The sequence below is a fragment of the Athalia rosae genome, chromosome 5 (assembly GCF_917208135.1).
Source record: "Athalia rosae chromosome 5, iyAthRosa1.1, whole genome shotgun sequence".
Classification (NCBI taxonomy): Eukaryota; Metazoa; Arthropoda; class Insecta; order Hymenoptera; family Athaliidae; genus Athalia; species Athalia rosae.
The window spans coordinates 400,603-422,196 of NC_064030.1; the positions used below are offsets into that span (position 1 = coordinate 400,603).

The 21,594-nt window shown below is 38.7% G+C and overlaps 5 protein-coding genes across 14 annotated transcripts; 2 read left to right on the top strand and 3 right to left on the bottom strand.

Moving 5' to 3' along the window:
* The first annotated feature begins 71 nt into the window (after positions 1–71).
* On the top strand, positions 72–2,923 carry LOC105694082 (sensory neuron membrane protein 2-like). 2 transcript variants are annotated; one of them, XM_020850663.2, is made up of 8 exons: positions 72–842; positions 923–1,077; positions 1,150–1,312; positions 1,375–1,623; positions 1,691–1,902; positions 1,995–2,169; positions 2,257–2,499; positions 2,581–2,923. In XM_020850663.2, the coding sequence occupies exons 1-8, from the start codon at positions 573–575 to the stop codon at positions 2,779–2,781; spliced, it is 1,668 nt and encodes a 555-aa protein (XP_020706322.2). In that variant the 5' UTR covers positions 72–572; the 3' UTR covers positions 2,782–2,923. The 2 variants fall into 2 exon arrangements, with proteins under 2 accessions (XP_020706322.2, XP_020706323.2); XM_020850664.2 differs by having other exon boundaries at positions 2,034–2,169.
* LOC105682916 (proton-coupled amino acid transporter-like protein pathetic) lies at positions 2,854–10,768 on the bottom strand. 7 transcript variants are annotated; one of them, XM_025746707.2, is made up of 8 exons: positions 10,707–10,768; positions 5,658–5,726; positions 4,755–4,847; positions 4,299–4,656; positions 3,924–4,199; positions 3,626–3,804; positions 3,352–3,521; positions 2,854–3,165 (listed from the first exon to the last, which is right to left on the bottom strand). In XM_025746707.2, the coding sequence occupies exons 2-8, from the start codon at positions 5,717–5,719 to the stop codon at positions 2,924–2,926; spliced, it is 1,380 nt and encodes a 459-aa protein (XP_025602492.1). In that variant the 5' UTR covers positions 5,720–5,726; positions 10,707–10,768; the 3' UTR covers positions 2,854–2,923. The 7 variants fall into 7 exon arrangements, with proteins under 7 accessions (XP_025602492.1, XP_012250575.1, XP_012250574.1 ...); XM_012395152.3 differs by lacking the exon at positions 10,707–10,768 and adding an exon at positions 10,532–10,608; XM_012395151.3 differs by lacking the exon at positions 10,707–10,768 and adding an exon at positions 10,293–10,476.
* Positions 10,705–14,822, bottom strand: LOC105694083 (proton-coupled amino acid transporter-like protein CG1139). 3 transcript variants are annotated; one of them, XR_007278389.1, is made up of 8 exons: positions 14,539–14,822; positions 14,297–14,447; positions 14,005–14,211; positions 13,400–13,842; positions 13,081–13,250; positions 12,085–12,272; positions 11,207–11,350; positions 10,705–10,792 (listed from the first exon to the last, which is right to left on the bottom strand). XR_007278389.1 is itself a non-coding variant. In XM_048655185.1 (8 exons), the coding sequence occupies exons 1-7, from the start codon at positions 14,700–14,702 to the stop codon at positions 11,270–11,272; spliced, it is 1,404 nt and encodes a 467-aa protein (XP_048511142.1). In that variant the 5' UTR covers positions 14,703–14,822; the 3' UTR covers positions 10,915–11,182; positions 11,256–11,269. The 3 variants fall into 3 exon arrangements, 2 of the variants coding, with proteins under 2 accessions (XP_048511142.1, XP_048511141.1); XM_048655185.1 differs by lacking the exon at positions 10,705–10,792 and adding an exon at positions 10,915–11,182 and having other exon boundaries at positions 11,256–11,350; XM_048655184.1 differs by lacking the exon at positions 10,705–10,792 and having other exon boundaries at positions 10,915–11,350.
* LOC105694112 (exosome complex component RRP45) lies at positions 14,312–17,338 on the top strand. The gene is made up of 11 exons (XM_048655187.1): positions 14,312–14,449; positions 14,556–14,719; positions 15,262–15,447; positions 15,604–15,698; positions 15,776–15,998; positions 16,063–16,280; positions 16,354–16,581; positions 16,662–16,795; positions 16,885–16,967; positions 17,051–17,174; positions 17,277–17,338. Exons 3-11 carry the CDS (start codon positions 15,382–15,384, stop codon positions 17,336–17,338), a joined length of 1,233 nt encoding a protein of 410 aa, XP_048511144.1. The 5' UTR covers positions 14,312–14,449; positions 14,556–14,719; positions 15,262–15,381.
* A 470-nt stretch (positions 17,339–17,808) lies between these two features.
* LOC105694114 (histone deacetylase complex subunit SAP30 homolog) lies at positions 17,809–19,784 on the bottom strand. The gene is made up of 3 exons (XM_012414489.3): positions 18,675–19,784; positions 18,279–18,512; positions 17,809–18,098 (listed from the first exon to the last, which is right to left on the bottom strand). The coding sequence occupies exons 1-3, from the start codon at positions 18,843–18,845 to the stop codon at positions 17,970–17,972; spliced, it is 534 nt and encodes a 177-aa protein (XP_012269912.1). The 5' UTR covers positions 18,846–19,784; the 3' UTR covers positions 17,809–17,969.
* Positions 19,785–21,594: the final 1,810 nt, after the last annotated feature.

Below are 21,594 nucleotides of genomic sequence, written 5' to 3' on the forward strand. Positions count from 1 at the left end.
TCGGATTGACTTTACGGCGTCACTTGTATGAGTGGAATTCATTCGTTACAAGATCAAAGTTAAACGCGGAAGGTATACTATCATAGATATATTGAACATTAATGAGTATGATTGCAGACTTCAATTTACTGAATATAGAAAAAGTTTACCCTGCAATAATCCGTTAATAGCATTTACCACAAGCTGATAGATTACTTGTTTTTTTCGATTGAATCAATGATCTATGGTCCTTCATACGTACGAGTTACAGTGATAAAATAAAATTCATTATTGGTTGTCTCGAACCCAAAATTTAGCTATCGAACGACAGTTATTTACGCGACCTGAGACAAGATAAAGAAGAACATTGAAAAAAAGCACAGTTACGAAAAGTGGGTACAGGAATTGATATAATAATATCGAGTATGATACATCATTTTAGTGCATCTTATTGTATTACATTCATGTTTAATATAAATATAAGAGATTCAACGAATCAGAAATCAAAGAAAAATATGATAAAATATACCGTACACTCGTTTCATGATTGTGAATCCGATTGCATGTCGAGAATTTGATTTTATTAAAAATTTATGAACACCGCAATGCAGTTGTTGTTACGCTGCGATACAATTTTCAACGTTGTGCGTGACATTATTACACCAGGAAATTCTTTAGATATAATTTTAAAAAAAGCTGACAGCAATTATAAAACACTGCAGTTTATCCAGGATTGCTCAGTCATGCGGGGATTAGGGAGTCCAAGTTATTCCATGGGATTCGGTATTGCTTTTGTCATTGTAGGAACCATAGCCATGGTTATCCGTGTGTCTAATCGTATTACAGAGCATGTACTAGACTCTGTTCGTATACGTATAATGTTATAGTATTTTAGTTATTAAAGATAATTGGTACATGACGAATCAATTGATTGATTTTCCAGGCCAGTTGTTTGAAAGAGGGTAGCTTAGGTTTCAAGTTATGGAAGACGGTAGATCTACAATTTAAAGCATATCTATTTAACGTCGCTAATCCTACCGAGGTGCAAGAAAAAGGAGATGCTGCAATTCTTGTCGAGTACGGCCCATATGTTTACGAGTATGTATCCCACAGATCGTTTGTGAAATGTGATATAAAATATCCAACAAAATATTTCTCAATTTTCCACAGCGAACATATAGAAAAAATCGTAATTGGAGTGGACGAATCCACAGATACGATCGAATACATGGTGTTGAGAACCCTGTTTTTTAATGGCACAAAATCTGGAAACCTATCTGAAACTGACGAGGTCACGATTCTGAATCCTGCGTATCTTGGAATAATACATACAGTAGGTACAAGTTTTCGGTAACTTTTGACATTCCTTGATATTTACGATTTTGTGCAATACAGTTGGCGAATATGTTTCCTGCCTTTGTTGGAAGATTCGGCAATAGCATTCCCCTTTTATTTCCGGATTCTAACAGTATATTCGTCAAGGGTCAAGTGAAGGATATTTTATTCGACGGATTGCCATTGATCTGCGACTCAGCTACCCACCGAGAACTTAATTTGATTTGTAGTTTCCTCAAAACCAAAAGACCACCAATCCTCAGGACTACTCCAGATGCAGGTGTCTATGCCTACAGCTTTTTCAACAAAGTGGGTATAGCGATTATGTCGGAATGATGAAAATTTTCGAAAATATCATACGATTATATTTGAAAAGATAAACAGCACGACTGAAGGACCTTATACCGCCTTTCGTGGAACAAAAGACCGTTACCGTGCGGGGGACCTGTCTAAATTCAAGGGTTCGGCGTACTCCGATGACGGGTCGATGAAAAATTGTTCCATTATTAAAGGAAGCGACAGTCTTTATTGGCCACCGATCAAGTCTCGAGAATCTACATTATTTAGTTTCATAAGTGATTTATGCAGGTATAATATTTAGAGCGAAGGTATCCGGTTAATATCTTTCATTCGTAGAGTACATTTGATCAGGCGAATTGTTCCAACTTGCTCGATAATAGATCATTACCCTCCGAATACACGAAAGACGACTTTCACAGCGGTTTGATGGGTCATCGTTACTCACCGAGTGAGAATATGTGGAACGGTTCGGATTCTTCTTGCTACTGTACGATGGCTCCGAACGGGTCGGCAAATTGTCCAACGCGTGGACTTTTGGACTTGACAAAATGTCAGGTGAGACACGAGAATTTCAGCTCATGTATGTACGTACGTACGTGAAGTTTTTAGAACTATACAATGTGTGCGAAACACCGATGTTAGGGAGCACCGATTCTCATGTCATGGCCACATTTTCTGTACGGCGCCGAAAGCATCTTGTCGTCGATTCGAGGAATACGTCCTGACCCAAAAAAACATGCGGCGTATGTAATTATCGAACCTTTGACCGGTACTCCACTTGTGGGTACGAAAAAAATGCAGCTGAATATGATCCTGCAGCAGCAGCAGGTCCGACTTCTGGCGAACGTCAGCCGAGCGGTATTTCCGTTGGTTTGGGTTGACGAGGTGAGATAATTCTACCTCGATACACGGGCATGGTATCGGTTGAGAGTTGATAAACCAAAATAATTGATTATCCCGATGCAGGGATTAACTGTCCCAACAAAACTGTTGGCGCCGATTGTTGTGGTGCATCGCGTTAGACGTGTTCTGGAATTTATAACTTGGATACTATTGCTTTTTGGGATTTTACTGATCGTTCATTCCTGCTGGATGAATGCGGGAAGAAGATATATCGGCGGATCATCCGGAGGAATAATTTTGCCACCGGAAAACACTCTCAATTAAACGAGGGTTCGTCATTTTGATTATTATGTGGCTCTTTACACAAGACGTTGATCACAGGAATGACGAACGCCGTTGATACAAAAGTTATGTTTATTGTAAAATTATCTACGCTGCTATAAATAAATATAAATTACGCTTGGAATTAATCATACAACTTGATTATTTCTAGTATCGATATCCATGAGCCAAAAACTAGAGCCAGTAATGCTACGACGACGAGGAAACCGTTCTTCCATAATCTCCATTTGAAAACGCCAAGATGACGATCCCAGCAAGAAATAGTTTCAACTATCGCTGGTATCGCTATTCCCAAGATGGAGAAAAATACAGCACCGATTAACGAGATGAACGGCTCCAAATCCGGGACAGCAATTGCAAGAATAACTAAAAAGAAGGAGAAAAAAAATGTAAAATTAGTCGTCGTCGTTAATCATCGTTCGATATTCGCAACGAGAGCATTACATTATGACGAAATCTTACGATACGTGGTATAAAAGCGTGGGTTTCTATAATGAGCATGGAAACTAGGAATTACCCTGAACCGTGTAAGGAAAATATTCTTGTTATTACCAGTGAGGAGAACTCCAATTACTCGTAAGACGGTTTCAGCGACTCCATGAAACGCATTGCTCACATGCCTCTTTGCATATCCCCATATTATATCCATTCCAACATAGTACTGTAATCCATACGTAAAAAGTATCGCCAAGGCGATGAGAAGTTTCACGCACTGGCCGAGCCTGATGAAAAAATTTATTAATTTTTCTTCCAATCGGTAGGTTCCGTTTATTTGCAGGTGTTTCTGGTTTCCTTATTATAAACTTTGTGACTTTTGAAAGCTTACACGTCGGCTGTGGGCAGGTTCAAAGTGACACTCCCTAAAACACCCTCGCCGTAATTCAAGTATCCGAAGACTCCAATGACGACGTATAATCCCACTACTACCGACATAGCTATGTTCAAAACACCCGGACATCCCAGAAAGTGTTCCGGTGTTCGCATGCTATTCTCCACGGGCATCACCTGCGGTCAATTGTCTTCGTTGTTTTCAGGCATTACGCAACGATACATGTGACTTATAACAAAGAATCTCGTATTATTAGATACGATTCCTACAGATTCTTCAATTTCGGGAAACTTACCACGCCAATCCCTTCTATCGCAAAAATCACCGTAGCAAGGAACTTTGGAAGTTGAGGAACAGTTGCTATCATCTTAACGCTGTTAATGGGCTTTATATCTTGGAACAAGTAGTAAAGAGTTATTCCAAATCCAATAACAATACAGATGTTGGCCATTACCGAAAACGGTACGAGATGCTTTAAATTTCTTATTTGGCCCAGCGCTATCACAGCTGGTAGCAGCATCGCTATGTATAACCGAATGGAAATGTCACTTCCGCTGTGAAAATCAGCTACCTGAAAATACATCCGTCATTTGGTATGACTTTCAATGATTCTCGTCGCGACAAGGTGAGTGATGCGAATTATTCCACCTTTCGGTAAAAATTAGATTACCTGTTTTATCGAAGTCGATACGAATACAACGTAGACGCAGCCTCCACTGATGCAGGTTGCAGCGAGAGCTGCATCGACGAAAGTTTCTGCAAAGTTTGCAAAAGGTCGAAATTTCTTAGGACCAAGTCTCACGGCGGCACCTGCCGTTTGAGCGTAAGTCATTAGAGGTGTTCGAGATTTTTTACAAAGTGCGTGGGACGAACGGACCAAAATATGAACACAATGCGCGCACAGAATACCCAGAAGGATCGTACACACCCCACCAAATAAAAGTCCACCATTTTTTATAGCACTCGGCATCGCCAATATTCCAGTACCAAGAGAGGCTTTCAAGAGGTGTGCCAGAGATCCGCTGTCCCTGCAAAAATCGAATGAAAAAAATACACGTTGATGTAGATCAAGTACAGGTCAGGAGTATACTTATACCTATGCGTATGGTCAAGAGAATAGACTCACGAATTTGCATTTTTTTTATCTCTCTGGTCAAAGGGGTTGTAGAGATCATCCTTGTCGTTGTATACATCCTTATTCAAAGAGGTAATCGTGACACTGTAAAAATGTAATAGGAATTTTTGATTTTCTCAGATCCCGAATTCACCTTCCAGCTTATGTCCATCACCTCGTCCATTGACGCGAACAATATTGAATTTCTTCGGACGTTTACGAACTGTTAGAACCGATCAGCTGCGAACTCCCGTTTTGGTAAGAACTTATTTATACGTCCGTGATAAGAACGCATTGATATTCCGCTTGTCTATTCCCGATCGATCCTCTACGAGCCATGCATATCGTTGAGGTTTTTTTCTTTTTCCAAAATCACAGTCATGAAGTTACGCGCACGGTAATGCCATATAATGCCGAACGTAAGCACGTAGCTTGGATTCACGTTGGATTATGTGATTTTTCAGATCCTGCAGCCGATATGGAGAAATTTTGCCATCGGATTATTTTATCAGAGTCATTGAACCGAGTGGACTATAATGACACAATATAGGTATGCTAATTGATTTTTATCGATCATTGAGTTCGAGCGTGAGCAACTATTTTTAATTATAGAATTTGCAGATATTATATTTAGTTATTCTCACGTATAATCGTCTTGAGAGTTGTGACAGACGTATCCAGGTTGGTTTCTTATTAAAAAAAAAAATCAATAGTGCTGTATCAAGCGAATAATATCGTAGATCTATTGTTCAATATATTGTTCAATATATCCACGACAGAATGAAATAATTGCTAGTTGATCGCGAAGGTAAAGTTACAGCTGGGATAATATCTCAAATCGAATTCTATTGTTAGTATGTACGTACATAACGTTGTACAAGTATGTATATCGTATATGTATGATATTATTCTTACGTGCTGCTGAAGTTTTCCAAGTCATAATTGTTGCCTTCGAATTGTTTCTTCTTTTCCGCCATGACGTATCTGGAAGAAATAGAGCGATGGAACTCTGATTCGATTATTTTCATAATGAATGAAATTCGAGAAGCACGTGTCCGCAACTCGGTTATAGAAGGAAGTTTAGTACGAACAACATATTCATTCATCATTTGTTAAGAACTTCCCGAATCAGTTAACTCCACCGCAGTCTTATTCTATGAAAAAAATTATTATGCGCGCATTGATCGTAATAATTTATAACGAGAATACGTCATTCCCATGTCTTGGACATACTTCATTGCACTACCGCGTTTCTCAAAGTGTGGTAATTGACGAGCGAAACACAACGACGCGATTATTTCATTCGCGTCGACTTTATCTGCTGATGAAATTTAACGATGTGGAATTTTCAACTATTCATCAGGAAATTGACAGCCACAAGGTGAACGTGGATATATCAGACGTGTTTTAATTATTTATTCAGCTGCACCGAGGGTTGTATAAAGAAATGCCTACAAAGATTCACGAATATCGAGTAAATTCAAAGGAATATACCGTATAACAGTCAAATAATACCTAATATAATTGTTACAGAAAAAGGAACACAATTAACGCACGAAACAAAATCGACGTGTACGGATGAAAAATCACGCGTAATACGTATTGATAGATATCTCAGAATCAGTATATTTCGGATCTTATCGCTATGGAATGTAACTCCGACGAAAGCGTGCCTTAATTGGTAAATATTGATTTGCTCTACAATTCAACAATTGTCTTTCGTCATCGATGATTAGATCACGATCCATTGATTATCATCACATCGGTTGATCTCGCTTTTGATTGTTTCGCGAGATCCGTTTTCCTTATGGTACGAGAGCGGATAAGCTACCCCGGATGAGAAAAATACGCTATTCGCAGCGATACAAAAAAATTGTTGCATAATTTCTATCGTAATAATAAATTAGCCTTTATTTCTTCCAAGATTGAATAGGACAGCCGCATGCATTTGCAGAGCGAAAAGGCCCTACCTGTGCTCAATCAATCAATCAATCGAGAGATTCATCAGTGATCAGTCGCGATGAATCCGATTCGATAAAAACATGTACAAGCGTGTACGAGTATGAAATGATTGACACTTTTATCTAGCCGCGCAAGTGTTGAATAGACGTTTGAACAAACGGCGCAAGTTTTCCAATTGCAGGAAACGCGACGATCGAGGACTTTGATTTTTTCAACGAGAGTATATGTTGATTACTTAATAGGGTGGGTTGATCAATCATGATCAATCATCAATTATTCGCTGTTGGGAGCAGAAAGATTATAAGACATATCGATCGGTTTTAGTCGTAGACCCACTTTGATTCGTCGCAATCCATGCATGGGTCAAAATATTCGAATTTCTCGGTCTACGAGGGAGCCCGAGCTTTGCTGGAGTCAGGGAGTCAAAGCAGCGTAGCGCTTTGTTGTGAGACGTCACCTTCGGGGCTGAGCAGAGGTGACGCCCCACAACAAACCGCGCGCCCGTGGCTACCTGATTCCAGCTGAGCTTGGGCTCCCTCGTAAAACAAGAAATTCGAATATTTCGACCCATGCATGGATTGCAACGAACCAAAGTGGGTCCAAGACTAAACCCGATAGATATGTCTTATAATTTTTCTGCTCCCAACAGCAAATAATTGATGATTACTCGATCTATTGCATGAGTAGATGATTTTGGATTTCAGATTTGGATTCCTGAGCTGATTATATGTGAAATTACTCTTGAAGAACCGAAAAAAAAATTCGATTTTTGAGCAAAAAATAAATCATTATTTTAATTGGATTTAATATGCTTTTCTTACGTATTTTGACCTCGGGAATCCGAATCTCGAAGAAAAATTGATCTATCTCCAAAATTGACCGAGTTATCGACAATTTTCAGGTTTTTGGGGTCAAAAATAAAAAATTCATTTTTTAGTCTATCTTAATGTAATTTGAGCTCAGGAATCCGAATCCAAAAGAAAAATTGATTTATCTTAAAAAATGACCGAGTTATCCCCATTTTTTCGCATTTTTTTGCATAAATTTGAGGATATCTCGAAGGGAAAAAATCGTAGCTCAATTTGGACAACGGATTCGTGTTCCTGAGGTCAAAATACATAAGAAAAGTGCCATACGATCAATTTTTAAAAATAAAAATTTTTAGCCAAAATTTGAAAAAATCGTAAGGGGTACCCCTTGGAAAAATCTCAAATTTTGGCCAAAAATTTTTATTTTTTGAAATTGATCGTATGGCACTTTTCTTATGTATTTTGACCTCAGGAACACGAATCCGTTGTCCAAATTGAGCTACGATTTTTTCCCTTCGAGATATCTCCATTTTTATGGTAAAAAATGCGTAAAAATGGGGATAACTCGGTCATTTTTTAAGGTAGATCAATTTTCCTCCTGGATTCAGATTCCTGAGCTCAAATTACATTAATATAGACTATAAAAGAAATTTTTTATTTTTGACCCCAAAAAGCTGAAAATTGGCGATAACTCGGTCAATTTTGGAGATAGATCAATTTTTCTTCGAGATTCGGATTCCTGAGATCAAAATACGTAAGAAAAGCATATTGAACCCAATTAAAACAATGATTTATTTTTTGCTCAAAAATCGAATTTTTTTTTGGCTCTTCAAGAGTAATCTCACGTATAATCAGCTCCGAAATCCAAATCTGAAAGCCAAAATCATCTACTCGTGCAATCGATCGAGTAATCATCAAGTATTCGCTGTTGGGAGCAGAAAAATTCTAAGACACATCGATTGGTTTTAATCGTAGACCCACTTTGGTTCGTCGCAATCCATGCATGGGTCGAAATATTCGAATTTCTTGTTTTACGAGGGAGCCCAAGCTCAGCTGGAATCAGGTAGCCACGGGCGCGCGGTTTGTTGTGGGGCGTCACCTCTGCACAGCCCTGAAGGTGACGTCTCACAACAAAGTGCTACGCTGCTGGCTACCTGACTCCAGCAAAGCTCGGGCTCCCCGACTCAACTTCAATTTTAACTCAAAAAAAGAGCATGTGATTTTTTGATTTTATACTTGAATTACAAAAATAATAGGAAAAAAGTTTTGAACAGTGAAAGACTAAAAAACAATCACAATCGACAATTTTTAGATATTTTCTATGATTTTTGACCGAAAAAAAAATTTTTTTTGCTGGTAGTACCCCACTTGATCAATTATTTATTCAAAAAGCGAGTGGGCTACCTCAAAATATCAAGTAAAAAATTCTTTGCACATTTAAAAAATTTCCTTTTTCTATAAGGTACAAATTTTGCCCCCATGCTAAGGGAATAAAAAAAAAAAAAAATTCCAACCCACCCTATTATTTAAGTACCGACTCGTTGATCTGCGCGAGTTACGGTCGAGTCGTCGCAACGATCACTTTCACATCGTTGAGCCGCTCTTGCAATTATATAGATTCCCGTATGCAAGATTCTGTTGCACCTGCGGATAATATCGTACTTTTACGTCTCAAGACCAGAAATTCCCGCAACTCCGATTGGATATTTTGATCTGCACGTAATTTGAAATACACGAATGACAACCAGTCGGCGAAATGATTTTCGTTTTCTCCAATTATAGAAAGCCTTTCGAAGCGTTGGCGTTGCAGTCCTTGCGAAATCTCGTCGATGTGTAGCGAGAATTAAATTATGCATCCCGTATACTTGAGTAGCTACACAAGGAAATTCCCGATTGCAATGACTGAAAGAGACAGATACATACTATACGCATGGCATTGTTGGATAAGAAATTGTGAACCAAGGTGCGCGATGACTAATGAACCGCACTATAATCCTTGAGGCAACGTTCAAGCCCTTGACTTGGTTAATTTCCATTTTAGATATCTTCCGCGTATTTGTCACGTGTATCCCACAAAACGCATTATCGTTCTTCAGAACAGAAACTTTCCCGAAATGTTCGTCAATTATTTGACCATTTGATTTTACGACTAAATTACGTCTACGCGACTGTTGTGGTTAAACTTTCACGTTTTTTCAAACTTCATAGCGCATTGAAGAATTAAATTCTGTCAGATCAATATGTATAGTCATCGGTCCGGTATAGAACAAGTCCTTGTATTCAGGAGGTGATCTGCAGAGGTTGATCACCGTAAGCGTACACGTAATAATGGAAATCAAATCAAATAGCCTTCGATTTTCACGGCGCCGTTTTTTCTTAGTGCGCGTAGCTTTCCACTATAATCGATCTTTCGAGTTTGCCGATTTTAAACGAATATTACGTGCTGAAACTAACGTATATGTTTGTACGTACGTACATCTCATATTGGTATTATACATATTAGGTGCGTGAAAAGAAATTATGCACAATACTAATTTTATAGGTGAAATTTTCTTTGGTATTATACACGATGACGATATGCACGACGGTAAAAATTTCACCATTCACTGACAAGTTACCTGTACTTTCAGATAAACTTGAATTGCGAAAGAACAATTCATCAAGATAACGACTGGCAGCACTTATTTCGGTGTCGGAAAATTAAAGAAACGAAAAAACGATGCGAATGAAGAAATTACGATTTATTCTCGTTTCGCCACAATTAACACATTCAACTCACTTTTAGAAAATTTTTATATCAAGTTACAGCTATACGTATATTTGGAGCTAGGGCACATGTGCACGAATCAAACTGTTCCGAGCTCCTGCTCGTTTTGCAGGCGAACTATCAACACTGTCGCAGCTTCTGATATTTACGCACGTTTTATACCAGGTTTAACATGGGTGTACAGGGAAAAACTGGGAAAAAGACGACATTACCCCGAGTTTCGTCAAAGATCCCGACGATCCTAAACTTACCACGTGCGTCATGTAGAACCTTTCAATTCTAGTAGACTGAAAGCTTACCTCGAAATTGATAATGTTATATATAGCTACCCATTACCTGTAGAGTCTGGGGAGGACAATTGTTTCGTTATATAAAAACGGGGGTGGGGATTCGTCCTTGTTTTGAACGACGTCGCGTTGCACTCACCCACTGAATCCTCAGATGCGTCGATGATGGACAATGCAACCGTGCAATTCACGCGCTTACCAATGTTGTGCAGATATGCGGTATACCTGTATGCCAATAAATTATGTTTCCATTATTCAGGTAACGAATACGCAGTCAAAATACAGATAGTATGGGTATAGTCGCTGTGAAATGAAAATACGTCGTATGGAAGTGTTATTGCACGTGTATTTTTATTGTACGTACAAAGAATAACACATATGTATATGTACGTATATATATATATATATATACTTGTAGTTATAAATGTAACGCCGCAGGAAAGTGCTGCGATCACATTTGTTTTCAGAAGCGCGTCTGTACGCGGTCGTTCGAAAGCGAAAATAGCGCTATACAATATGTAAATTACAGCGGCACTAATTGATCTATCACTAAGGATTCGACAATACCGATGCTTTGTTTCGGAGGAATCATTAGATTTCCTCGGTAATATTAGTCTGAAAAAATTCCAATATCCATACATGCAATTTCAATTACTGGATCCGTTGGGATGATCTTTTTTCTGTATACCTATACGGGTATGGTCATCGGCAAATCGAGTCCTCTGTTTTCGTTCCGCCATAGTTTTGTATTATTTTCCTCATGCTTTCAAAACAACCAATTACCTGCAGTGAAAGAAAAGAACACTGGATGTGCAAACTGCGGAAACGCATAAACTATACTATATCGATAATTCAGTGAATTATTATAAATGATTATTTACACTAATCGTTACGAAAATCATAAAAAAACGTCATTGCGGTGACGCACCATGTTTTTATCTGTGGTCGAGAATTTTTCCCGGTTTTTTGCACCGTAGAACTTGCGCGCAAACGATCGAATTAAACGCTGATCATTGCGTCACCTGTTCTAACTTCGATACACATAGATAACTATACGTAAGTTTGTACTGACGATTCAAAGATTTGTCAGTTGTGCGACGACTCGCAATTCCATTATTATTTGGTGTATTATAACGCACCGTCTGCGAGCTAATTATTCAAACTAGAGAACGAAACGGTAACCCACCACGTCATGCGTCGTAGTAGAAAAAAAGTAAACAGAGAGAGAGAGTGCCCCGCGAAGAAATGATTGTAGGTATTTGAATACGAGATGCTCCAGGATATGCTAATAGCGAAGCCGCGAGAGCATATATACAATCGAATCACTTTTATTTATCCTTTTTTTTCTCCAAGGAACTTGTGATTATTTTTGCAGGTCAGTCAGTTTTGATCGCGTATCGTTTGAAATTCAAAGCATCATTATGCGGCGCGCGTTAACGTATGACCGCGGTATGCGACGCGCGAACAATCCTCGGGATGTCCCTGAATTTAAGGTTGTATGTGATGTGATCTCTTACCAGAAGAACAATCCACAGGAGGAAAATGCATATGTTTTTGACGAGTAGAAGCTTGGGATTCTTCGAGTCTTCCCACTTTGTGGCGAGGTCGATAATTCCGGGAAGTAACAACGTCATCGAGCTGAAGCAAAGCGCTGAAAAAAGGCCTAGGAGAGGTCCCAGTTCGGGCAAGGCGACGGCAACCAGAACTAGTTCACGTGAAAAAAGAGATATGTCTCGATTACAAAACGTGATATATCTGTGCCTCGTTTTATTCTTATTGACACACAGATACTAATTATCTGTTGGATAAGATGAAAAATCGACGAGAGCGAATACCTCTATCCCGAGTGTTTCGAAGGGAAAAAAGAGACCCCCGCCCCGGATTTACGTCTATACATATACCCGTGCGAAATCTGTAATTCTACAGGAAAAACGTTTCATAAGCGCGAGACAAACTCAATGGCAACTATTCGAAAACGCACGTACATGCATACATATATGCATGTATACCGTACAGCTGGAACAGGTTTTAACCGAGGTAAAATTCTTGTACGTTTTTCGCTCATTCATTTTGGCCATCGTCGTCATGTGCGGGAGCTCAGATCTGATTATATGACTCTATGTAATTCAGATGCGCAAACCATTTTGCGATCACGTTTTCAAACAATGTAATATCGCACTGTCAAAATCAGCCGTAATGCTACGGTAAAAAATAGCCAATAGATACTCTACCATCGGTCATATGCCCGGCTCGTTATTCTATACCAAATATAGATTCGATGATTAAAATTGAATGAAATTTATGCATAAGACGCCCCGTTCCATACGAATTGGAGTATTATATTCCGTGCGCAAATCTGTTTTTTTTTTTTTTGTTGTTGTAATAGAATGACAAAAAAATGATCATGAAAAATACAGGTAACTAATCTGCACGCACACGACATAGTTCGGTGTGCAATACGCGACGGAAGGCATTCGCAATTACGTTCAAATTAAGCTAAGGCCATATTTTACCCGTGATTATGACCCCGCCAATTCTGAATATGACTTCGTATACCCTCCGGTTGTTCTCTTCGACTTTTTCAGCTATTTTCGGCCATAGTATTGAGACCGGAACAAAGTAATGAATTCCGTAGCCAAACATTACGGACAAGGTGATTGCCACCTTCACAGCCTGCGCGGCTCTGAAATGATTAGAAAAAAAAACAAGTTTAGTCATAACTTGTCACTCGTTTGCACATTACATGTTCGACGATATCTGCTCCGAATGTTTAACCAAAAATATGACAACTACCCTCACCAAATTGCAATTGAAAATTTGAATCGTACTCACGGTTGATTCATTGGAAGATTCTTTATGACGGTATCACAGGTGTCGGGATACTTGTTGTATCCAAAAAATCCGAACATTACATATACACAAGCGCTGAACATCATTGATATCGCCAGTAAAATGGGAAAGTGTCGGGGCGTTTTCATAGAATTTTCCAACGGCATCAGTAAACACATATTATGGAGGGCGAAGAGAAATATTGTGCAGTAGACGGGCATTGCGAAAAAGCTGGTGTACATGGAAAGCCGAATGGGGCTTTTTATGTCTTCAAAAAAATAGTAAAGCGTCACGAAGAAACCAGCGGTCAAAAGTAAGCTTCCAATAACTGAAAATGGAGTCAAATACTGCAAGTTTGGAACCAGTGAAACCACGCAGTAAAATGGCGCTGATATTATGATATATATTCTTATGTCCCATACCACCGCAGAGAGATATTCGATTATCTGGAAACCGTATTGCTGTTATTAACATTTTTTCTTTCAATATTGCACCACGTGCATAAATAGTAGAGCGGAATTATACCTATAGATATAATATTGTTTCTTTATGCCCGTTTGCGCTGTTGCGGTATGAGATAGATTTGTGTATAGAATATTTATTTTCACCTGTTGGAACGAACTCGCCACGTACAGCATGTATATTACAACGGTTTGATACTCCGCGAAGCAGGCGACGAAATTCGTAGCGATTTTAAATCCGTTCCCATATTTCCTTACATTTGCTGGACCATATTCGAAGGATGCTTGGGCCACTTGACCCAAATCTAATGAAGGCACGCGAGCCCGCTTGCAGAGAATTTGAGCACATCGTATCTACAATGAACGATTATCAATAAAAGTATCATCCTAGTAGAGAGATGAAGCAGTTTAAGCTATTAATTTTTAGTCTTCATTTTACCGTAGTAACAGCAGTGTACGTAACTAGGACTGCTATGAGGATGGAACAAGCTCCTCCTGAAACTGTACCAACCTCTTTAAAGGCGTGCGGCAAAAAGAGGATGCCACTTCCAATCGTAGACTTGAACAGATGCATGAAGATCGCTGCATCCCTGTAAGTAAATTTTTGTCTGCAGCTTTTTTCCGCACATTCGCGCAAGTTATTTCATGTTTGGTGTATATCAAATGTGTACAAGTCTTTACGAATTTAAATTTTCAAGTGGTCTGTGCACGAAGGGATCGTAATCTTCCTCTTCGGCAACTTCCGGCCTCTTTCCAGGTGTCGTTCTCGTTTTTTCTTCCACTCCGGCAGTAGTTTGATCCGGTTTTTGTGAGAGGGCGGATGCTTTTCCGAGAGTTTCTGCCATCGTGAATTAATCTACCGGTAAAGCTTAATTATTGCGATTATTATACAGAGACGAAGAAAATAATTACTCGTCAGCGTTAGAAGAAAATCAACAGCTTTAAAATCTATCATTCTTAGGTTACCAACCAGCGGAAGAGCCGTCGATTGTTTTTACGCGCGCGCTGCTTTGCTTCATTCATTTATTGTCAGTTATGTCACAATTTTTCAATTATATATTTTGAAACTTCCTCGAACCAAACTAAATTGGTTGATTTCTCTGGGCATATCATTTTTCTGCTAGAGGATTAAAATTGAAAAGAAAATAGAAAGTTACGATGACCAAACCAATCGAGATATTCGAATTTTTTCGCCCCAAAAAACGAAAAGTTGGTGTCTAGTATCGTTGTCGTGAGTTCGATTCTCATTCGGGGCATAAATTCACCTTTTGCTACACGTAACAATAAAAAATTAGTCGACACATAATAATGATCGAATTTCACGTAATACCCATTGCTTTTTGCACGTAAAATCGGATATCTATTCCTTATTTTGTTCTATAAATGGAACTAATGAATTATCAGTTTAGCTGTTCCACGCGTTAATGATCCACGTGACTTCATTTCGTTACTGGCGCCGAAAACGAGTGGTAATCGTGTGACATAATAAATAAAGAGTAAAGAGTTTGAACGGAACCGGTAACTATGAGGGAAGTAACGTTATCAAACTGTGAAAGAAATTTCATAAATAAGGCGATAGCCGAAGATACGGTGAGCAGAAATTATCATTTTATAACCTATTGTTACACTGTGTTCCTTTCACCTTCACTTAGCATTTCATGTCCGGCTTGGTTCAAAACAAATAAACGCCATGTAATTTATAACTCATAATTTGCCACGTACTTCATCCTGATTCCTTTAATTCAGAGATTGGATGGCAGACAACTACTAGAAGCTCGTCCTGTTCAAATCCACTTTGGCTCTGATTGGGGAAGTTGTCATGTGGCCCTGGGGAATACTAAGTACATAATCTTATTTTACGAGTTAATTAATCTAGAATTACATTACATTCTATTCAAGATGTCACTTGATTTCTCAGAGCGGTTGCCCAAGTATCCTGTGACATTCAGCAACCTAAGGCAGCTCGACCTAATGAAGGCATGCTACATATCAATGTAGAACTAAATCCTTTGGCTGCGCCATATTTTGAAGCTGGTAGACAGTCAGAGGCTGCGATACAACTGAATAGGCAATTGGAAAAATGCTTCAAGGATTCAAAATGCATTGATCTGGAGTCTCTGTGCATTGTTGCAGATGAAAAGGTATATGAACGATCACATACAGTATAAAATATCATGAGATATTCAATCAATAAATTATTCACAGGTTTGGAATCTCAGAGTAGATGTTAATATTCTCAATCATGATGGGAATCTTGTGGATTGCGCATCCATTGCCATACTATCAGCTCTAGCACATTTTCATAGACCCGACGTAACCACCACTGGTGATTCGATCACTATACATTCATTTGCAGAAAAAGATCCTCTTCCAATTACATTACATCATTATCCCGTATGTGTTTCTTTCATTGTGTTCGAAAGGTGAGTAGCAAATGGTTGATTTTGAAATCAACATTTGTATATTCATGACAGAAATTCATTCAAGCGTTTTCAGTGGTCAAATTGTGATGGATCCTACATACATGGAAGAAAGAGTTGGTGCTTTCCAACTCACACTAGGACTAAATTCATATCGAGAGCTCTGCAGTTTGCATCTTTATTGTTTGGGTAAGGCTTCGGTAGTTGATGACACAGTACCAGCTGTTTCATCTCACGCTGCCAATTACGCCAATACAATAATACAGCAGATTAGAAAAGCTGTACAGCAAGACATCCAGGCAAAGTGAGTTTGCTCGAAATACCTTACTTGTACTATGGGTCTTATCTACTTATGTTTTACACAAGCATTTCACTCCAATTCAGATATAAAAAAGAAGACAACGACATTTGTCGATTGAAAGAATGTATTGCGGTTGGCAAAGTTACAGCAATGACAAATCCCAAACTCGCTATCAAACTGTCGCAATCAGCCGTTAGGAAAAATAGCTTCAATAGTGGTAAGATTTATCAACCTGTAATTTGATGGCAATACTGTGGCGATACAACATACCGGTTTTTTTTTTACAACTTCGGAAATTTTCTATAGAAACGGAGACTAGTGACCAGCAGGATGATGATGACGATATCAAAATACTTGGAGATGGATCGGCCGAACTCATTACCGATAAGGTATTCATGAGTTGATTTCTTCAAAAGTTTTGACCGTCTTTAGCATTTCAGTATGACATTTTGCTGGTATTTTTCTTCATCAGGGTAGCACCGTTGGACAAGGAGGGCGAAATACTTGGCTGCCATCTGAGCCCTCTGAAGAAGAAGCAGAGGGCATCCAATTGTTGCAAGAGGTCAAACCTCGAAAAAATGTATTGGATGATATAGGTAAACATGTAAATTATTTTCCGAAGCTGTTATATTTTTATGTTCGTGTGACGGAAAAGCGTCTGAAGCATCTGTGAAATTCAAACGAATGCTGCCTTTTAGACTTGGGCGGGAGCAGCGAAGAGGAGGAAACTGAAACGCTGAAGAAGGATGACATAATGTAAGTAGTTACCGCAGTTTTAATAGTCGTCATCAATTCGTCCAGACTATAACTTTTATGTGGAATTTCCTTACGAGAGTTTCAAAGAGAAAATATCAACGATACTTGCATTGTGAAAAATGTGATTGTCATACACATGCAGTCAGGAACTCTTTAAAATTCATTCTTTGCATCTAAATTGATGGTTTATAACGTCAATAAACTTCTTAATTTGTACGTTCGATGCATCGACGAGAAATTTGCACCATCTTCAATCTCAGATCAATATACCGCAGTTTCCAGAAATACTGTCCCTGAAATACGACTAAAAAGTGCGAAAGACTAAATGAGCCGAAAAAATAATTCATTTTTGTTACGCAGTTTGAAAAATTGACATTTTATTCTGAAAAATAAATTAAAATTACATATAATCATATTTATACATATATATGTACACAATATATGTATACGTATAATTAATCCCAATTGCAAAGATTGAGGAAAAAATCAATATCACATTTAATTTTATATTTTCATACATCTAGCGTTATAAATCTATCTCAATTTGATGTCGAAAGCGACCCAATTAATTATTATATACCCATTTGTGTGCTACTAAATGTAGTGAATAGAAATTCTGTAAATCACAGTCCAGGCTACGTAGGCTCACTGCTCAATCCATTTTTTTGATCCAACTTATTTGCGTTTGTCTTGACTGTGAAAATGAAGAAAGTGAGCGCTTCTTTCTCCACCACAGGAATTGTCTTGAAGTGCTTCATGAGTGTCTGTAATATAAAAAACAAACAATTGAAAGAATTTCACTCATCGAAACTAAACACATACAATTGTGAGGAAATCAATTAGTTTTGGTGGTTTTTCATCAAAAACAATTAGATGGTAGAATTTTCAAACCGATGTGACTCATGGATAAAAGAGCGTAGAAATATTAAAAAATTTCAATTTACATCTGCTAGTTGTGCCTTGTTTAGTCCGGGTCGTGTTGAAACCTTGTAGTGTCGTTTGTAGCGCCGTAGAGTACCAACTTGAAGTTGAAAGAGGTCAGCTTCTGGTAGATCATTATCGGTTTCTCCCGAATCCTCTTCCGACTCCTTGCGTCTGCGTTGCTGTTGCTGTTGCTGTTTCGACCTCGCACACAAGATAACTTGTTTGTGGTATTCGCAAATGTATATGTGGCGAGCCTGAGGAAGATTCGAACATTCCCCTTAGATTTTGGTACAATACAGACCACATTGAATATAGTAACGATGATAAAAAGAAATCATGTTTAGTCCAAAGGCTGTTGCAAACCCCTGCAATACAATTTGCAATGTTTTGCAAGCAAATTTATCATTTTTACATACCATATGATCGAGATTGAGTTTGAGTCGTCTCTGAGTGACCTTGTTTTGGATCCTCTTACTGTAGGAAGCATTGCTTGTTGGACGAGTGCATCGTTCACCTTCATCTACCAAGCAACATATTTGATCCGCAGCACCTCGAGAATCCTCCTCTCCGGTGCTAAAGCCGTTCATGGTGTTGAGCAAAATTACCCAATCGATCGACAAAATCTAAGAAACTCGAATCTGGATCAGAGTTGAATATATTGTTGAAAGTACGTCAATTATCGCGCCGAGTAGTTTGTTGTTTAATCAACAATCATCGGTAACTAACGATAGAGCGGTTAATTGTTTCCTCTTTTACTTCTCACGCGAAATAGTGAGACAAGGGAGGATATGGCAGAGTTTTTCTGTTGATAGCAACCCGAAACATCATGTTTTATGTAGTTTATTATCAGAGAGCAACGCTGTGTTATTAAACGTTACGCAAATATTCAGATTTCAATGAGACTTGGGATACACTGTTGTAAGCGTAATTTCAATTTCTCAGGCAAAACTGATATTATTTCGCCGATTTCTTTACAAGCCACATCGGCGTTTGCATCAAATATATTATTCTTATTTACATTCTCCAGACTTCACACACGAGTAATATGCCATCGGCCACACTAACACACCACCATCATATTACACTCCCGGTTCACACGCAGCAGAATACGACGTTTAGGTTTCGGAATTCCGAACAATCCCGATTCAAGAGACAAGAGACAAATTATTAGTTACTCCATAGTTACTCCCATGTTCCTGCCTTCGGTAACCAGTGACATCTACAATGCCATCAACACTTGACCTCGTCATTTTCTTCGGTGTTTTTCGCGATATTTGCCGAATATGAATGTGAAAATGAATATTTACAGTGATTTACATGCGTCGTTTATTATTGTCGTAGAGTTTTACTCCGTACTTGGTTATTTCGGCGCAAAATAAGTGATTTATTTATCTCGTATCGTTTCTCCCGCGGTTTTGGTTGGCGGACATTTTATTAGGGGGGGGAAAAAGAAACGCTTCAAAACGTAAAAGGTGCCTCCTGATTGGCTTACTTTTTGCGGCTTATCTGAAATAAACCAATGGTAATGCAGATTTTCTCCGTATCTTCCATATGCCGCATAAGTGGCGTGGGGTCGCGATATTCGAAGCTGAGAATCCTTTTAGCTGTAGAAGACTGTTCAGGTAAGAAAAAATCCCGATATTTTTCTTTACAGATATTGACAGATCGTAGTTGTTAATAATCAAGTTGTATTAATAATTGATCAGTGTTGTGCCGCGTACTAAAGTGTTAATTACAAGTGATACTGTGCTACGTTTCGTCGTACCTTTTATTTCTACACACAACCGTCACAGCAAATGGCTGCCCGGAGATATGCCGAGATATATTATTTTTCTCCTCGTTTTACGTGTTATCGTCGACTCGTCGGTTGTAATATCCTCACACGGGTGATAAAATAATGAGTTTTTACGAATAAACGTAGTAAAATTGTGCAAATATGGTGGCAGGCGGTTCGTTCTTCCTAAATTCATCGTCCAAGGCTATGTACTATCCGCGTACCTTGTATCCATTTAGCTGCTTACGCTATGCATTGGCATATACGGTCTTATACGTGCTATCGTATACCGTCCGAATAACCACACGATGCTTCGAGATCATGTGATCATAATTTTACAAACAATGATAGCTAGATATCGAATAAACTAAAATCCAGACCCACTTTCAGTCATCAGTTGCGAAAATAACGTTTCTTTCATAGAAATATTAGTTATCTACGTTTTCCCGCCTGCGGCGAATTACTACAAGCGGTCTTTTAACGCCGCCTCTGTCAAACTTATATAGGGCGACCGATCGTGACCTATTCCACAGGGAATTCCGAATAGTCGATAGCTTTTTTATCCCCTTTTTTCTAATATCATCGATGCTGTGAAACTCGATTGTAGTTCGGTATTGCATCGGGATTGCGATCGCATTATGTACCGACAACACAAATGACTGGGCGGTTGTCAAGAATGATAGAGAGAGGCAGACATACAGAAAAGCCAAGTTCACAGAAAGAGAAAGAAGCCGAGTGTTCCGACGAGGGGCAAAAGAGAAGAGTAGAGAACAAGTAGCTCTTGCTGCTTGCCTTTGGGGCTGAGAGCGGCGAGCGGGGAGGCAGATGCAATCAATGTGTACCGTTCGTATCATAAGGCGTCTCTGTATCGTGCACGCTAAGCTTTACGTTTAGAATATCAATTTTTATAGCGAGCTGCAGTTGTTCGTCAGCCCGGTAACGCTCGGTAAAATTATTCAATTTCTTACACTTGAGTGTAAATAGAATTTCCTCCGATCATTCATTACTCCAGCTCCGATTTCAATGCCTGCGATCGCTTCATTTTGTAAGAATTGTCAGACATTATTTGGTACGGAGGTACACGTAGCTTTTGACGAATTTGTGAAAGTGAATTTCTAGAATTCACTCGCGCTAGGATCTTTTGCTGACAATTTTCATAAATGCTGGCGCGTGTTCAATAGGACCGATAAAAATTAGATTTCAAGTTCCAAAGTATCGATTCCCACGGTTTCCACCTCCGTTTCAACTTGCCCCTCGGTCTCAAATTTTCGAAAGCCATTTTGTATTCTGCCGAAGTTATATTTTTTTATTTCCATCCTCGTCGGAGTGATTATACTTGAGAAAAAAGCATTTCGATTATAACAACTACGATCTGAATCTGTACTTTACGCATTAAATGTATGTATGTATGAATATAGCATGTAAATTTATTTCTCACATACAATAACGGCGTTGTCTGACCGCGGTCCGTATTAATAATGAAACCGTTTCCTCACAACTGTAGGAATATTAAATTTCATAACAATATAATTAATATCGCTACGATTATTGCGATTACGCTG

Coding starts and splice junctions, on each gene's coding strand:
- LOC105694082 (XM_020850663.2), top strand. CDS start 573: ATGAACACCGCAATGCAGTTGTTGTTACGCTGCGATACAATTTTCAAC. Junction 1,624..1,690: donor CCTACAGCTTTTTCAACAAA/GTGGGTATAGCG, acceptor ATATTTGAAAAG/ATAAACAGCACGACTGAAGG. Junction 2,500..2,580: donor CGTTGGTTTGGGTTGACGAG/GTGAGATAATTC, acceptor ATCCCGATGCAG/GGATTAACTGTCCCAACAAA.
- LOC105694114 (XM_012414489.3), bottom strand. CDS start 18,845: ATGAACGGCTTTAGCACCGGAGAGGAGGATTCTCGAGGTGCTGCGGAT. Junction 18,513..18,674: donor AACTCAATCTCGATCATATG/GTATGTAAAAAT, acceptor AATCTTCCTCAG/GCTCGCCACATATACATTTG. Junction 18,099..18,278: donor ACAAGGCACAACTAGCAGAT/GTAAATTGAAAT, acceptor TTTATATTACAG/ACACTCATGAAGCACTTCAA.
- LOC105694112 (XM_048655187.1), top strand. CDS start 15,382: ATGAGGGAAGTAACGTTATCAAACTGTGAAAGAAATTTCATAAATAAG. Junction 15,999..16,062: donor GCATTGTTGCAGATGAAAAG/GTATATGAACGA, acceptor AATTATTCACAG/GTTTGGAATCTCAGAGTAGA. Junction 17,175..17,276: donor AAATGTATTGGATGATATAG/GTAAACATGTAA, acceptor GCTGCCTTTTAG/ACTTGGGCGGGAGCAGCGAA.
- LOC105682916 (XM_048655180.1), bottom strand. CDS start 5,851: ATGATGAATGAATATGTTGTTCGTACTAAACTTCCTTCTATAACCGAG. Junction 4,200..4,298: donor TATCGACTTCGATAAAACAG/GTAATCTAATTT, acceptor ATGTATTTTCAG/GTAGCTGATTTTCACAGCGG. Junction 3,805..3,923: donor CGATAGAAGGGATTGGCGTG/GTAAGTTTCCCG, acceptor AATTGACCGCAG/GTGATGCCCGTGGAGAATAG.
- LOC105694083 (XM_048655185.1), bottom strand. CDS start 14,702: ATGGCAGAAACTCTCGGAAAAGCATCCGCCCTCTCACAAAAACCGGAT. Junction 14,448..14,538: donor CCACTTGAAAATTTAAATTC/GTAAAGACTTGT, acceptor ATTTACTTACAG/GGATGCAGCGATCTTCATGC. Junction 13,843..14,004: donor TGGCGAGTTCGTTCCAACAG/GTGAAAATAAAT, acceptor TACGGTTTCCAG/ATAATCGAATATCTCTCTGC.